Here is an 18,084-nt window from a genome sequence, read left to right on the forward strand (position 1 = left end):
TTGAGTTTTTATTTACACTCTGATGTTTATAGAAGTGTTAGTACTCTACTTTAAAATTATTTAAATCAATTCCTTGAGAAATAAATAACGTATTCAATTGAAGTTTAATCATCCCAGCACTACAGAGAGCAGACTATCATGTCTGCACATTAACATTCTTTAACACAACTCAAACTCTCGAGATGAATGTCTGTTCTCTGTGTCTCCATTCATAGTATTTGAGAACACATATAGTTTTTTCGAACTTTCAGAATAATTTATACAGTAGCATCATGTTTTGGTTATAAACATTTAAGGGCATGTTCAGGAGTGTTTCATTTCTAGATTCATAATTTTGACAGTTCTATAAAATAAAACTGAAAATTTTAAAACTAGAACTTGATGTCCCCAGCAGCAGTTTTCGCGGGTCTTCCATTCAGTTTCAAATTTATGTCTCGCGATGCCTTTAGCGTTGCTGCATTCAAATTGATTTTTCCCCGGTCTATCGGGTCTAAGTGTCTGTGCTGAGTACTCTCCATGTATTTAAAACACAGTTCTAAACATGTTTTAAAATCAGCAACAAATAGAACGGCGTCGTATAACAGTTTTAAATTTTGAAACAAAACTGTTCGAAATTATAAAACAAAACGCTCTGCTAGGGATGTGAATGTTTCAGTTCCAGTTCTACTTTGAAACTCCTATACAAAATAAAACGCTCCTGAACATGCCCTTAATGTTCAATCGTGCATGCACAAGAACAATTGAAAATGATGCGTAAGTTGTGAGAGGTAGGGTGATGGGCCTATTTTCACCATACTAAGCAAGGTGCCTCACTAATTCGATAATTTCTTGCCTTACAATCAATAGAATGCGTAAAAATTGACATCAACCGCTTTGCTTCGTTGTTAAGAACCAATATAATAACACAAATGCGTTGAAAACAGTAAAATTCTCGTGTTTGAGCACAATGAAAACTCGAATCGAGTGCCCCTATTGTTGCGCTACCATTTGACTCAATGCGTTGAACAAAGATGGCAGACACTGCTCTAACCAACGGCTTCAAATAGGTAGGGTGATAATAGAAACATGGCGCAAATAGGCTCATCACCCTATGTCTGAATGAAAGTTAGTTTCAAACAAGAACAAAAATGTCAGAAGAGATAAAAAACTGTGGATAAGGTGGGTGAGCCCGCGGTAACAAAAACATCACTGTAGCCATATTAAATCAATTATTAAACCGCAGTATTCTAGACGATTGGCATATGAAGGCTCCTTCCCACTGAGTTCAAAGATTATTGTGTATGTATTGTAAAAGTTTCAACTTCGGAATAATAATCAAATAAACGATTAAAGTTAAATCCAGCCCTTCGTACCTACAATCGTTCTATAACATATTCTCTAATTTGATACAAATTCGTCGTTACTGCAAAAGTGCTCACTAAGTACCAAGCACTAGCGTTTCATCGAGTTCAATTATGTGACAGTGGTATGAAATTAATTTCTTTCAAGCAGAATTGTGTTCAACATCGCATGCAGGGCCGCGTTAAGCGACATCTATGACTCAATGCAGACTAGTTTCGTAGTTCGTTCAGAATTCTGTAGCGTATGTAATAGACAAAAGAGATTATAACTAGTTATAATTTCTTTTTAAAAGACACGTTCCTAGTAACGACGCTGAATCCCTCCTCGGGATTCAGCGTCTTTAGTTTCTAGGAAAACACACGCTTTATTTGGCCGCCAAATTAAGCATGAGTTGGTGTTTATCTGAAATAGGGCTTTTGCACTGATATTCGTCTTATACAGTGGTACTCTCCTGGTTGCGATTTGATTTTTAGGATAATCAGATTAATAATACGATTTCAGAAATCAGAAAAAGTTGTGCATTCTCGGAAAATTTAAGCTATAAAATATGAAAACTCAAAAACTAACTAATTTCTTCTCAGTTACAAAAAAAACTATAAAAAACACATATGAATTTATTTTTAAAAAGCAATAGGCGACTGCTGGATGAATTATTTTGTAAATGTTAATTAAAAAATAAAAAATAAAAGTATCCCATAAGGAATTCCACCATCAGAGTTCCGACGTCGGAATTCCAACGTCGAATTTCCGACATCTGAATTCAGACATCGGATTTTCGACATCAGAATCGGATTTCCATTATCAAAATTCCGACGTCGGGCTTCCGACATCGGAATTCTGACGTCGGATTACCGACATCGGAATTCCGACGTTGGATTCTCTACGTCGGATTTTTGACATCGGAATTCCAACGAAAGATTTCCGACATCGCAATTCCGACGTCGGAATTCCGATGTCGATAATCTAACGTCGGATTTCCAACATCGGAAAGCCGACGTCGGATTTTTGACATCGGAATTCCGATATCGGATTTTCGACATCGTATTTCCGACGTCGGATTTTCGACATCCGATTTTCGACTTCAGAATTCCGACATCAGATTTTCGACATCGAAATTCCGTCGTCGGATTTTCGACATCGGAATTCCGACGTCGGATGTTCGACATTGGATTTCCGACATCGGATTTTCGACATCGGATTTTCGACATCGGAATTCCGACGTCGGATTTTCGACATCCGATTTTCGACTTCAAAATTCCGACGTCGGATTTTCGACATCGGAATTCCGACGTCGGATGTTCGACATCGGAATTCCGACGTCGGATTTCCGACATCGGATTTTCGACATCGGAATTCCGACGTCGGATTTTCGACATCCGATTTTCGACTTCAAAATTCCGACGTCGGATTTTCGACATCGGAATTCCGACGTCGGATGTTCGACATCGGAATTCCGACGTCGGATTTCCGACATCGGATTTTCGACATCGGAATTCCGACGTCGGATTTTCGACTTCGGATTTTCGGCATCGGATATTCGACATCGGAATTTCGACGTCGTATTTTCGACATCGGAATTCCGACGTCGGATTTTCGACATCGGAATTCAAACGTCGGATTTTCGACATTGGAATTTCGAAGACGGATTTTCGACTTCGGAATTCCGACGTCTGATTTTCGACATCTGATTTCCGACGTCGGATTTTTAACATCGGAATTCCGACGTAGTATTTTCCACATCGGATTCTCGACGTCGGATTTTCGACTTCAGAATTCCGAGGTTGGATTTTGGACATCGGTATTCCGACGTCGGATTTTCGACATCGGAATTCCGACGTCGGATTTTCGACATCGGAATTCCGACGTCGGATTTTTGGCATTGGAATTCCGACGTCGGATTTCGACATCAGATTTTCGACTTCAGAATTCCGACGTCGGATTTTCGACATCGGAATTCCGACGTCGGATTTTCGACATTGGAATTCCGACGTCGGATGTTCGACATCGGAATTCCGACGACGTTGGATTTCCATTATCGAAATTCCGACGTCGCATTTTCGACATAAGAATTCCAACGTCGGATTTTCGACATCGGAATTCAAACGTCGGATTTTCGACATTGGAATTTCGAAGACGGATTTTCGACTTCGGAATTCCGACGTCTGATTTTCGACATCTGATTTCCGACGTCGGATTTTTAACATCGGAATTCCGACGTAGTATTTTCCACATCGGATTCTCGACGTCGGATTTTCGACTTCAGAATTCCGAGGTTGGATTTTGGACATCGGTATTCCGACGTCGGATTTTCGACATCGGAATTCCGACGTCGGATTTTCGACATCGGAATTCCGACGTCGGATTTTTGGCATTGGAATTCCGACGTCGGATTTCGACATCAGATTTTCGACTTCAGAATTCCGACGTCGGATTTTCGACATCGGAATTCCGACGTCGGATTTTCGACATTGGAATTCCGACGTCGGATGTTCGACATCGGAATTCCGACGTCGGATTCCCGACATCGGATTTTTGACATCGGAATTCCAACGTCGGATTTTTGACATCGGATTTTCGACATCGGATATTCGACATCGGAATTCCGACGTCAGATTTCGACATCGAAATTCCGACGTCGGATTTTCGACACCGGTTTTCCGACATCGGATTTTCGACATCGGAATTCCGACGTCGCATTTCCGACCTAAGAATTCCAACGTCGGATTTTCTACATCGGAATTCAAACGTCGGATTTTCGACATAGCAATTTCGACGACGGATTTTCGACATCGGAATTCCGACTTCGGATTTTCGGCATCGGAATTCCGAAGTCTGATTTTCGACATTTGATTTCCGACGTCGGATTTTCGATGTCGGATTGTTGACATCGGAATTCCGACGTCGGATTTTCCACATCGGATTTTCGAAATCGGAATTCTGACATCTGAATTTCGACATCGTAATTCCGACGTCGGATGTTCGACATTGGAATTCCGACATCGAATTTTCGACATAGAAATTCGGATTTTCGACATCTGAATTCTGACGTCGGATTTTCGACGCGTGATTTTTGACATCGGAATTCCGACGTCGGATTTTCAATATCGGAATTCCGACGTCGGATTTTCGACATCGGAACTCCGACGTCGGATTTTCGACATCGGAATTCCGACGTATGATTTTCGACATCGGAATTCCGACGTATGATTTTCGACATCGGAATTCCGACGTCGGATTTTCGACATCGGAATTCAAACGTCAAATTTTCGATAGCGGAATTCCGACGTCGGATTTCCATTATCGGAATTCTGACGTCGGATTTTTGACATCGGAATTCAGAAATTCCGACGTCCAATTTTCGACATCGGAATCCGACGTCGGATTTTTTACATCGGAGTTTCGACATTGGAATTCCGACGTCGGATTTTTGACATCGGAATTATGACGTCGGGTTTTCGATATCGGAGTTTCGACGTCGGATTTTCGATAGCGGAATTCAGACGTCGGCTTTTTCACATTGGATTTTTCACATCGAAATTCCGACATCTGAATTTCGACATAGGAATTCCGACGTCGGATTTTCGACATAGGATTTCCCCGTCGAATTTTTGACATCGGAATTCCCACGTCGGATTTCCGACATCGGAACTCCGACGTGAGATTTTTGACATCGAAATTCTGACGTCGGATTTCCGATATCGAAATTCCGACGTCGGAAATCGGTCGTCGGAATTCCGATGTCGAAAATCTGTCGTCGGAATGCCCATGTCAAGAAGCCGGCGTCGGAAGCCGATGTCGGAATCTCGATATCGGAAATCCGACGTCGGAGTTCTGATGTCGATAATCCGCATCCAAATCGTTCGTGTTCGAAAATCATCAGCAAAATGGCACTAGTTACGTTTGTCGTCGGTTACATAGCTAGTCATGGCGTTGTGTGGGATTTCTTTTTTATTTACCTGAAGAAAACCCATCTGGTCGTGATTTCATCGCTTCGTGGCACTATGTACACCAGATTGTTACGTCCAGGCAGACTATTTTATTATTTGCAAATTTTAGTTTTTTGATTTGCGTCAATTTTTAATTTTTTTATAAAATTTGGAGGGGCGTCCCATCTTCTGACTACGTAGCTGCGTGGACTTTTATCTTATTTGCCTTAAAACTTTTGTCAAAAACTTGACCGCCTGACTCACTGAATTCCAATGAATGCGATCCGCCAATGATGTTCAAAGTGACTTCGATGGTTGTTGACATAAATATATTTAATTTCCTCTTTGAATGTTGGTGATTTTTTTTCATATCCAGTCATTTTTACTCATTTTTTTAGGGTGCCGACAACCGACCATTTTTTTTCTAAATGAATTGATCATTTCAGTAACACTTTTTCATATTGACGGAATAAATTAAATTCCTTCACCAGTTATTAGCTAAGGCTTATAGCTTTCCATTGGTATTCTTATGGCCTTATATTATGCAATCTCAGAAATGTTATGAGCCAAAGACAAAACTGTGCCGAGAGCCGACCCCATTCCCCTACAAAATCGAATTGTTACGACTACATCTTCCATTGAACTACCCTGCTCCCTATTATTTTACAGGGATCACTGCCAAAAATGCTGACCCATGTGGCTAAATTCACTATCAAGGAAGACGAGAACATGGTTAATGGCGGTTACTTGGTTGATGGCGACCGAAAATTGAAAACAATAAATGTAGAATCATTAAACAACTATCTATATAACGCCGATAAAGCGTTCAGATTGTTATTTGGGAAATTATAGCGTATATGAAACACCCTCTGCCTTCTACTATCGAATGTTTCATATAAGAATTGTCAGAAAACAAACTGAACTTATTAGTTATTATTATTAAATCGACGCGGGATTGCCCTCAAAGTTCATTTCGAAACCGGCACAAAGATTCTGAACTGGTAAGCAGGCATTAGACCGGCAACAATTTTAACTTTTTTTCGGAACACTGTTAAATCTAAGGATAATTGGCTTAACATACCATTTGTCAAATATGAGCATTTTCCGACAACTCTAGCTCACTCACAAGAGTTTTCAAGTTTGTATGTGAAAATATATGAAAAATTGGCAATTGAAACTATAAATTCAGTAAAAAATGCCAGTATCATCTTGTACATCCCAAAATCTGCAGATACATAGCTTAAAGTGTAAGGATCAACATTGCCGAAGACTGCAAATTGATCCGATTTTGCCATAAAAGGATATTCTCATATAAAGTTATGTGTTACCTCTCTTTCTCGCACATGCTTAGAATAGGCAATTCCAAAAAAAATCAGTTGGTCTTCAAAGTTAAATATCTTTTTCGGAGAACCTCCAATCAACATGCATTCTTCAACAAATATATTTGTTATAAAATAAGCTACGCGACCATAAGTTTTGACGTAAGCAGAGTTATTGTGGATTTTTTTATTGGATTTTAAGTTTTTATTTCCGAGTTTCCATGTATATTCCTATAAAACCTTGAAACCTCTTGTGGGTGAACTAGAGCTATCGAATAAAGCTCATATTTTGCATACGATTTGTACATCCAATTACCGTTTCAATTAGTGGTGTTCCGAAAAAAAGTCAAAATTATTGCCGATCTACTATACATACTGTCCTCTAACACTCTGGACAGAGCAAGTTCACGAGATGACCTTATCTAGGGGTAAATAAATATTACATCCTCTAATGATATGCTCGAAGTTCACTGATACTCAATAAGTAGGTCAAAACATCTCCACCCGCTTCGAGAACCATACGTTCCACCTGTTGTTTGTGTTATGCCCTGAAAGCTTACAGCATCCATGTAAGGTAGCGAGGTCAAACGGGAGAAGCTTTTATCACTTTCCTCCCAATCCGACCGAATGCATGCATCTCATTAAATCGGATACCTATTACTCCCTGGTGGAGGACAACCCAGCCTCACTGAAGCTCCAATCCTCTCTGATGTTCCACCAGCAAACTGCCAACGGCTCTCAGAGAGTGTGGAACCTGAAAAAACCAAAACACTACTGGTTCATGAACAAGTTGCCTATTTTCACCGTATTCCGATTGTCACTTTACCCATTTGAAACCGTTGGTTACAGCAGCGTCTGCCATCTTGATTCAACGCATTGGATAATAAGGTGAAAATTCGTGCCTGTTTCTAAGAAAGCAAGCATGTTAATTTCTAGAAGAAATAGTGCGGCACCCTTCCCAATAAGCCCAGCATAGCCTCATTACCCTTAAACTACATAAATCTATACGGGCTCCAGCGGAGAGCTTCACTCACTTGGCTCTGGAAAGAAGCGGTGCTGGACTAGAGCTATAGGGCTAAACAAGAAACAACATCGCAGAAGCGCGAAAGCTCGCCAGCTCAGTCAACTTTCGGTCGTCGTCGTGTTTGCAGCGTTTGAACGAACGGTCTTCGGTCGCTCACAGTTAGCAGCTTAGTAATAGCAACAGCAGATTTGCAACACCTTTGCTTGCACTCCATAGTTCTTTTTTTTCTACTCTGGTACCGTCAAGGTCTTTTTCGCTTTTAAAACCGCAATCGACGCGTTTTCTCTGTATAAAATAATCACATTAGTGGCGTCGTCTTCGTTGTCGGTGATTGTTTCCTGTATCTGTTCGCGTGCCAGGTGATTGTTTTGATAACACCCCGGATCACACTAATTGATAAGAGGGATCCACCAGTGCAATCAGCATCCGTGTTTTTACAGGAAGAGATTTGTTTTGGTTCGGGGCCCACTTATCAGCTGTCGAAAGTGAGAGTTTGTATTGCTTTTTGATAGTGTATTTTGTGCTATAACTCAGTGAGAGAGAGGAAGTCACACACACAGGCGAGCCCAAAACCAGCCGAAGAAGCAGCAAAATGAGTACCGGTGTCAATGAGATACTTAGCTTCAAGCGTAATCCGGATGAGGATTTTTACGCGCTGCTAAACTGCGACGAGAATTCGTCGGTAAGTCTTACCCTCATTAACTTAAGTTGATTGACATATATGGCTCGGTCAGGGAATCCCCTGGTTCGTATCTTTCAGCTAATGCAGTTAACCCTTTTATGTTTGACTTCTTCTTATCTGAATTAATTTTTTTTCATGAATTGTAAGCTAAAAAACAGATTTTTTTTTCAAATTGCGTCTTCACAGCTTTGAGGGCTGCTATATTTGTATATTACGATGGTATTTACAATTTTCATAGCTTTTCAAAAATATTCTAAATGTGAGAATAAAATCTACTTCGATCAGTTTCCAATAATATCTCGAGACAGGAAAGAAATTAAAAAAAATATTAGCTATTCGTTATTAGCGGAAATCGTTTTTTGGAAACACCGTATCGGCAAAACTCAATGATATTAAAGAGACTAGAATAACAAAAAGACGCCATCTTAATTCAGTGAAAACAATTCAACTTGCAACCAGGCTACAGGTCACAAGCAACACTGAAAATGTGCAAGCCTCACAAAACTTTGTTGTTATTCCGTTTGTTTCTTCTAGCCAATATAAAAATCTCATGCGACTTCTGATCTACCGCTATTTTCTGTTTAGCGTTTCTAAACACGATAATATTGTAACAAGCTTGGTTTGAGGATATAATTATTTTATCTTTAAAATGTTTAGTAATTTTAATGAATTGAATAACAAAACTTCCTTAAAAACAATGCTACATAATACTAAAAATTTACGATTGACAACTCTCTTGTTCGTTTGGTATGACATTGACAATTAAATTGGAATTCCAAACGGAACATGGCGTCTCTTTGTTATTCTAGTCTCTTCAAATGATACCACTCTTACTAAGTTCAAAGTTAACCCATTTTAAGTATAGTTACTATATTCATAGTTAGGCGGAGACAAAGCCCGGTAAACTGCCAACTATGTTCTCAGAAATCAAATGCTGGCATCTCATGCAATTGTTCAAACTTCACAGAATCGCTCCTTATTACAGCTTTGAAAGGAACTATATAATCAATTCAGAACGTAAACTTTGCAGCAATGAAGTGCTTTTTTATAAACTGCGGGAACAGTTCTTGGTAAGCCGTGTGGTGTCCGGCGGGCTGAAATCTTTTTGCACTATTTCAACCAAGAGGCGACTAACAACATGCTAGGAGTTCCTAGGCCGACGTTTTGCTCCGTACCGAAGACTTAATCTGGACGGACCTTAAGGTTTTCCATATTACCCTCTTTCCAGTCTGTATTTAGTGAATCACTGACATATACTCACCTTTTCTGATTCGCCTTTCTTGATTGTGTACCAACGTTTTAAATTTCTTCTGGCGGTTGTATATTAGCCGTAAATGACGAAATCTAATTCTACACTAAGTAACAGAATATATTAATATACCGGCACTTCCACGCCAAGGTTTAACTTCCAAAGCTTTGGTTTAAAAACCGTTTTTAAAAAATGGAAACTTTCATGTAGGAAATTTATTGAATTGGCCTAAGATGGAGCTGTCGAATTTCACAAAAAGCTTTTTATGTTGCAAGTGATCTGTAGTTGTGTTAAATTAGGTATTTTTCTATTATATTTGGAACCGTCTACCGACAAATCTACATTTACGAATACCTCCAAAAGTGACTCCTTGAGGTCTCATGAAGGCCTGACACTAGCTTTATGATACTTTTGCTTTTCTAAGCAGTAATAAAAATCTCAACATTCAAGAACTTCACTTTGTCAGAAAATGTAGGGCCATCGGAAGCTAAAACTTTGTAAAATCGCACTCCTGGTCCTTTTTTCAGTGCAGTACTCTACGTCACTCGTTCAAATTTGCACCGCTCTTATGGTAGTCGGTATTTGCTAGTATTACTGTTCTCCCATCCATTCTGGTAGTCAAACGGTGGGATAGCAAAATTCTTACAAGTTTCCTATCTCATGCCTCCACGCGAGTCTAAGTCTATTGATGACATTTGGTCCTTAGACCGCAGAATGAGAGGGTGCGAACAGAATGAGAGGGTGCGAACAGATCTAGTCGAGAAAACATTGCCGTAAAAATGAATAGTTGATCGGAAATTAGCCCCAATACGACTAATCTGACTAGTATCTATGAACACGGGTCAATACGTATTGAAAATTCGCCGCGTCTGTTTTTATGAACCTAATTTAAAGCTCCGTTATTGCTAACAAGCCCGTGCATCAGGTTAACAATCCTTTATATTTCCCTTGAGTGTTCGGTATTATCGCTCGTATACTTGTATTCCACAAACAATCCGATATGGAAATAAGAAATACTTTCCTTGATTTATAACATCTCTCGCTATTTTTGCCTGTATAATGTGTTATCACTCGGTAGTTTTCAAGCCAATAAATATATCGTAGAGAAGAAGTAGCGAATTCTGTCCAAATACTGTTGCAATAAATAGTGATCCGGCCCATTACGCGGATAAGATTAGCTTTTCTAGGCAATACTCCCACGGTCGGCCGTGTGGAGTTCAAATTGCTTTTGTTTAGGGAACATAGTATACTCTCGGTAGCCGGCTGCCCAGAGTTTAAAAATAACCAAAAACTAAACAAGATCATCTCTTTTTCGAGTGATCGTGCACTCGAAGACTAACTAAACAACTACCTAATAAAACATGCTTTACAGGTCGCATCGTTTGCTTGGAGCGAATCCTAGACCTGACACCCTTCCAAACCACCAACTCCGCGACACCTATGGAAGAGTCTGATGAATCGTCGTCCTTCCGTTAAGTAGGTGGAGCATCAACACTTCCCGTCTACCTTATCCTTTATCCTTCCCCGTGAACGATGGAGATGGGGGCGGCCGGCAATGATGGCTATCATGCTGTTGAGGTTTTAATATGGGTCGGATTGGTATGAATTCCTACTTACCACTTCCTAAGCAACTCTTATTAGATAATCAGCAGTCAAACATGATGAAGTCAGTGTGCAATCCGCCAAAATCATCGTCACAACGCAACGCAACGCAACGCAAAAACTGCGGGAACAGTTCTTGGTGTCTGATAAAAAATGTGGCTTATTTTTGTTTCCCGAAGAGGAAAGAGTGGCTTGATTTTTGTCAACTTGCAATGAATTTCGTGGTTCCAGAAAATGCTGGATTATGCAGTGTATGTAATTACTTTTATTGCTTGAGAAGTTATATTATCCTTTTTTTAACAGCTCCACTTTGATGAAAAAAAATAATATATTTGTCACGAAGCGGTAAAATTTTGAAAACCAGTCAAGCAGTTCCGGTTTTTCGAGATGTTTCGCAACTGTGTATGCTATCGGTAAATTTTAGAAAACATGAACGCTGTGCTCCCGTTATTTCTGTAAACGATCAAAGCATTGCAATTCAGTACACAATAGGTTTGCGAAAAACCGAGCAGGCCCTGCAGTGCACTCACGTGGAGTTTTTAGATGAAGCATTTTTCAGTCCTGAAGGGCTGGGCGGTATTTAGCTGGGCAATCAGTTGGTGTTAGTTGAGAGCTGTGAACATGGCAGTCCTCCGTTAAAGTGAGCGGGTTATTTTCGATATTTAGTTTTTTTTAATTGACTTATCCTAAAATATTTCAGCAACCTTTAAGAAGAGAACAACGTATTAAAAAGAAAGTTGGAGGATGTGCAGGCAAAAATGAACACCGACCAGTTTCATTTAATGACCGAAAATTTGATAAAAATTAAACAGTGCTCAGAGGAAAGTATCGTAGAAGGTCTGCAATGCAAATTTTCGTGTGGATCGACAGCATACGAAATCGAACGAAAGAAGCGATTTCCGCCTAGTAGTTCAACATTAGTGAGTGAGTTTAAGTCATGAAATTAGCCAGGATAGGAGTATCATTCCCAGGTACACACAAAATTATTATTTGAAAGTCGAGCTGAAAAAGAAAGCCAAAGCAGACAGCAAAAAGGCGCATAACTGAGACTCTACCAAAGGCGTCAGAAGACTACGCTACGGTCCTGTTAATCCAGAATAACAAAGAATAAAGAACAACAAATAAGACAAAGACTTCAAATTTCAACAAAATAGCGAAAAATATTGCTTTCCGCTCGTTTTCTCAGTTTCTTAGGAACAAGGGGAACGGAAATGTCATGGCCAGTAAAGCAGGCTGTTGTAGCAACGATCGTAGAGTAACCTAGATCAATTATCATCGAGAAAATAACCCCGTGCGGTACCATGAAAATTAAAGTCTCCTCGATGCCGGGAGGAGTTGCGAAATATTACAAAGTTGCCGGTTCCTAATCTAGGACTAACCAATCTTGCACTAAGAATCTCTGGTTGAAATGTCACATGATTTTTGGTGTTCCTGGAAGCGTTGGAAACTCTTTGTTTCTTCTGAATTAACCAGTTTGCTGTTTGCTCCGGATTTGTGGCAGAGGTTTCAAAAGAGAGAAAAAATATTGTTACGAAGACTCATTTGCTTGTAATTAGTGCATGCATGACGCGCGGGACCAACAAACAACCGTACATGCGGACGACCCTTGTCGAAGAAATCTCGCTAAAAGGTCACCCGACACTAGTTTGAAGCCGTGCGATTGTCACTCAAAATCGTCGCGCACAGGAGCAAGGGGTCATTGAAACAGACAATCCCGTCCTTCAGTAGATCCACGCATACCAAGCTCGAATCGATAACTACACCATCGATCTCAACTTTGTGAGCGGGCATGCAAACGCGTTAGTTCCTCATGAAAGTCTTGTCGCCAGCAACGTCATTTGTTTGCTTCAGACAAAATATCACAATCCTGAACTTATCTAGGCGAACTTTCGAGATATCTGGCACTGCGTCTTGCGGAATATTAGAATACTTCGCGGACTATCTTTGAACCGACAGATGATCGAATACGGTCGAAGCCAGTTCAATATGTTTGATTTTAAATTTAAGCTCAGATCTTTGGCGACAAATATTGTTCGGCATCCATTTTAGGATCATTTGGGTCAATTCAGGATTGCACTTAATATACGGTAGAGTGCCAATATTTATGGTCTTCCTGAAATTTTAAATTGGACGCACTTCAAAAATATTGGTACTTCGAAGACGCATTTGAGCGCAATCGAAAAACAACGTCGTGAAGCGTCAAGATCTGGTGTAATTTTGAAAAAATGTCTTTGTGGCACAAGGAATATATTTTAATTTAAATGGGACTTGAGTTTGGAAATCCAGTTTTTATTTTTTTTTGTATCCCAAAATGTTTTAGAAATCAATAAAATGTCAAAATCATGTCATGTGATGTGAATTTGTAACCCGCCAGGGTAACAATTTTGCACTGGGTGGAAATATACCCTTTTTTGCGTATACACTCCGTAGAGTGTATTGTTTACGTAAAATTATGCTCACCGCTGTTCGGTACCGTTCACATTTAGTTGTAAATTTTTGTTCATTTTCGCGTTTGTGAACGGTTTTATTCGTACAGATAGGTTAGATAATTTTTGTTTTATGTTTGTGAATTAGTAACATAGGGCTTAGGTAGGCTACCGCTCTCCTCTTGCAAAAATTCGTGTGTACTGGTTATGCTGCTCATCGTTCACAGCTGTGCGACAAGGCGGTTGGCGGTTTGTGATAGTCGAGTGCGGAAGGCGGCCATCGTGTTAGAGTGAACAGAAAGTGACGAACCACGGCGTAGAACAGACGTCCGTAACTAGTGATTTCCCCGGACAGTTTCCCGCCACTGGACCGAGAGTTAAGTGCGCGCGTGCGACGGCAAGTAATCCCGTCGAAAAGTGTCGGTCGTGGTTCGGTTACCATAGTGTTTTGTGGTGTTGGGTCGCCGGATATCAGAAGCTAAACGCAAAGGAGCCACTCGCTTCCCCGGCTAATTACCAAGGACCCAGTGACACCACGCCGCCCTCACTGTGGAGGATCAGCCGAACGAGCATAGCTCTCCTCCACAGTTAATCGCAAAGGAGGGCGAAGCAGGTAGGACAACGGATCCACCTGAGGTAGTTTACTGCGGTATCTACCTGGGCCATTCACGGGGAGTGAGTGGACCCGGCGATTAATCGCCCCGTCGCTAGGGAGGTTCCAACAAAAGAGCCTTGCTCACCTCCCTGGCTAATTGTAAAGGACCGCTGCGATAGCAGCCAACGGTACCTGCGGGAGAACACGGCCGTCGGAGTCCCGGCCGGTCGGATAAACCTTCGCCTTCCGCCATCGCCAAAAGTAGCTGACTTGTTTCACTGGCAGAGTGCAGCACAGAGGAGAGGAGAATAAAAGTCGGTAAATTTAGTTTATTTGTTTTTTCTCTTTTTTATTATACGAAAATCCGAAATTCCGGTAGGAGCACCTAGGCCGCCCTGAAAGGAAGGGTCCGCCGGGCAATTAAGAACCCGAGTAGTGGGCAAACCCCTACTTACAAATTCGAAATAAAATTTTTTGATTTTTATTTAAAGTTTGAAAATACCAGGGAGGCAACTTTTGTCAATACAATTTTTTATGAGAAAATACAAGATCCGTTGTTTCATGCAGTTCTAAAACATTTGTCAGTATCAACTCAAATCCAGAATTTTCCAAGTTTCATAAAGGTTATCTTGAAACAAAAGTCAGGATGGCAGTAGATCACGACGCTTCATTACATCCTAAGCCATTTAGTATAGAAAATCGGATTGAATTTTTGAATATGTTAAGATTCCCTTTGTGTTTTTTCACAGGTGAAAATGTTTGCCCTTTGGCTGTTTTGTGCAGCCCCTTAGTCACGTCCGATAGAGCTGAACTTTTTTTGTTGGTGTGCGTCCGGTTACTTAATTTGATGATAACCTGTTTTTCATACATGCCATACATATATGGCACTGTATACGCCTTCAAACACCTAGCGTCAACTGATTTCCTAAATATACAGTTAAAAATTTGTGGCTGGATTTACATGAAATGAACGATAGTCAAACATGAATTATTTTGGGAAAGGTGGGCCATTTTCATGTAGATAAATTATTATTTGAAGGTCGAACTGAAAAAGAAAGCCAAAATAAACACCAAATGGGCGGAAAGCTGAGACTCCGCCAAGAGTGCCAGAAGACCACGCCACGACTCTGGTTCCAGGCTACCGTTGGACAACATACTTCCTTGGTACTTGTCTCCCTTGAATTTCCGTTCCCTGCTCCTAATATACTACCAGAACGTGAGAGGACTACGCGCAAAGATCGATGAGCTGTTCGTAGCAGTATCCAACGCAGAGCATGATGTCATTATCCTGACAGAAACATGGCCGAACGACGAAATCAATTCTCTGCAGCTGTCCGAATCTAGATATACGGTCTATCGTAACGATCGTGACCCAGTCGTTGCTGGTAAAAAGGGACGGGGGTGTACTTATAGCTGTTTCTGATCGGTTAGCGTCTAAACAAAAAAGTTAGTAACGGCGTAGAACAACTCTGGGTAAACCTTAATAGTCATGGGACTAACACATGCGTGAGCGTCGTATACCTCCCTTCGGATTCCGCAGATAACATAGACGTGTTTCAGAACCATATTCAATCCGCACTTTACATTGCTAATTCACTAGAACCCGAAGCTTCTCATTTGTTATTTGGAGACTACAACCAGTCTGGCCTTTTATGGAAAACTACTTCTTTCGGTTATGCTTACGCCGACCATTCCGACACATCCCTTTCGAGATCTAGTATTGCTTTGCTAGACGGGATGTCATTACTCAACATGCTGCAAATGATCTTGTGCTTATAAATGAAGATGCATTCAAGAACTGCCATGTGTATCGTGCAGATGAGCCACACGTTGAAATAGATTCACATCATCCTCCCCTCTTAGTTGAGCCGACCTGTCCTGGATAGGTTATTTTTGACGAGATTCTTGATGATTTGAAGTATAACTTCAAAAACCGATGACGATGACGTTTGTAACCCCCGTAATGTCATCTACGTCGGAGTGGAAACAACCTTTCTCCGGGCTCAAAGTCACCGACGCTCTTCCCCGTGGGCATGGAAAAGCCACTGGACTCGACAACTTCAGCTACCCACCGCTAAGGAATCACCTACCTCCCAAGGAAAAAAAGCACCGCTGCGAAGCTATAACCGAATATGGAAGGGCTCACCACACCCAGACTTCTGACAGACTCCAATAGTTATACCGATCCCCTAAAGGACACATGGCTACCTCGACAACTACTTACAACGATTCCTTCAAAATCGGAAATTGCGGATCGGAATCGGAATTCGATTTCTTCACCGATGAGAACGGAGTACCCCAGGGATCCGTCCTGGCCGTTACCCTCTTCGTAATCAGTGTGAAATCCATCTTCGGCTGCCTACCACCTGGAGTCTACCTATTTCTATACGCCGACGACATCCTACTGGCAGTCACTGGAAAGACTAAAAACCGAACAAGAATAACATTTCAGACAGTAGTAAGTAACGTTTCCCGATGGGTTACGTCGTTGGGTTTCCGGATATATTCACACTTCTGCAACTCCCACCACCGAGCAACTGTCCATCCGATCCAAATCAGAAACATGCCGATTCCGCAGAGATTTCGGCTCTTTAAAAAATTCTCGGCATCACAATGGACCCTCGTCCCCCATTTCCAGGTTGAGAACGAATGTGCAAACTGGAAAAGGTCTGTGGGTACTAAATGCGCCAGACACCCAGAGTGCAATCGAAACCATTAGCAAAGCGATAATGCACAGCCGGATCTACTACGGGATCGAAATGATCGGACATAACCGCGACGGAATGAACCACATCATAGCACCTCTATACAACGCATACATTCGGACGGCCCCCAACTACTACCCAGCACACCTGCAGAAGGCGCATGCGTTGAAGTTAGTCTACAGCCCTCTCGTTAGATTATCGCATCCCTGGTACCAACTCGTTCAGAGGCGTTTCTCCAACCACACTCGCACCTAAACAGGCGGAGCCAGGTTGGAATCGCAGTCAGCAAAAACGGAACAGGCCTCTCCTTCCGCCTCACATCGGAATGAATCTCCACCGAAGCCTCTTCAATCGCCCTAGCCATATCCTAAAAACTAGAGAACACAGCAACTGTTATCATCACGGACTCCCTCCGGTACTCCGCGTGCTAGAAAATGGCCAATCCCGTCACCCATTCATCCAGGCGATTGGAAGCAACGTCGATCCATTGACCACATTCTGCTGGATCCACGAGCACTTCAACATACGGGAAAATGTAGACGACGACCACCTGGCAGCCCAGCGTCGCAAAACCAGGAGCACCATAACCAAAGAAGTGCCAATCGCCGATATAATCCGACACTTTACCCAAACCCTCGACATCAACTTCATCAACCACTGGCAGACCTCACAGGGACGCTTTTAGAAGATAAAAGAACTCCTCGAGAAAACTGGAAAGAACAAAGGGTTCTATCCAGACTTTGGACCGGGCGCACCAAGATCTTTCACGCCCACACTATTTCCAACATTCACCCTCTCATATACTCATATACTCTCATATACACTTATCAGACCCGGAGGACAGTTGAATACATTCTTTCCAACTGTCTTGAGCTCAAGCACCTCTGAGAAAGATTCGACCTCCCGCTCTCAATCCGCGACATCCTGGTAAACGACCATGTAAAAAAAGAGATTGTCATTAACGTTCTGAAAGACGCCGAACTATTTGACAACATGTTAACCTAAATTCAACAACCACATCAACGATGGGTCCTCTGCCACACCCACCGATATTGGAGGGGTTGATCATATGGGGTATGATCATACAATCACCAGCAGTAGTAACACTACCAACTAGATCTAATGGGAGTCCTCCGCTACACTCACCCAATGCTGGAATGGTAGCCCGTAAGCAAATCACACACGATGACACAACAACCCACTGGTTAGGGTTTG

General features: G+C 41.5%; 1 protein-coding gene across 2 annotated transcripts in view; it reads left to right on the forward strand.

The window, feature by feature from the left end:
- The first annotated feature begins 7,701 nt into the window (after window positions 1–7,701).
- Window positions 7,702–18,084, forward strand: part of LOC131680392 (J domain-containing protein) — a 150,535-nt gene continuing 140,152 nt past the window's right edge. The window contains exons 1-2 of one of the 2 annotated variants that reach the window (XM_058961114.1): window positions 7,702–7,969; window positions 8,145–8,292. In XM_058961114.1, coding sequence (XP_058817097.1) covers window positions 8,203–8,292 — 90 coding nt within the window. In that variant the 5' untranslated portion in view covers window positions 7,702–7,969; window positions 8,145–8,202. Of the gene's footprint in view, window positions 8,293–18,084 lie in introns of both variants that reach the window. The other variant, XM_058961109.1, reaches the window with a different exon arrangement.

The sequence above is a fragment of the Topomyia yanbarensis genome, chromosome 1 (assembly GCF_030247195.1).
Source record: "Topomyia yanbarensis strain Yona2022 chromosome 1, ASM3024719v1, whole genome shotgun sequence".
Classification (NCBI taxonomy): domain Eukaryota; kingdom Metazoa; phylum Arthropoda; class Insecta; order Diptera; family Culicidae; genus Topomyia; species Topomyia yanbarensis.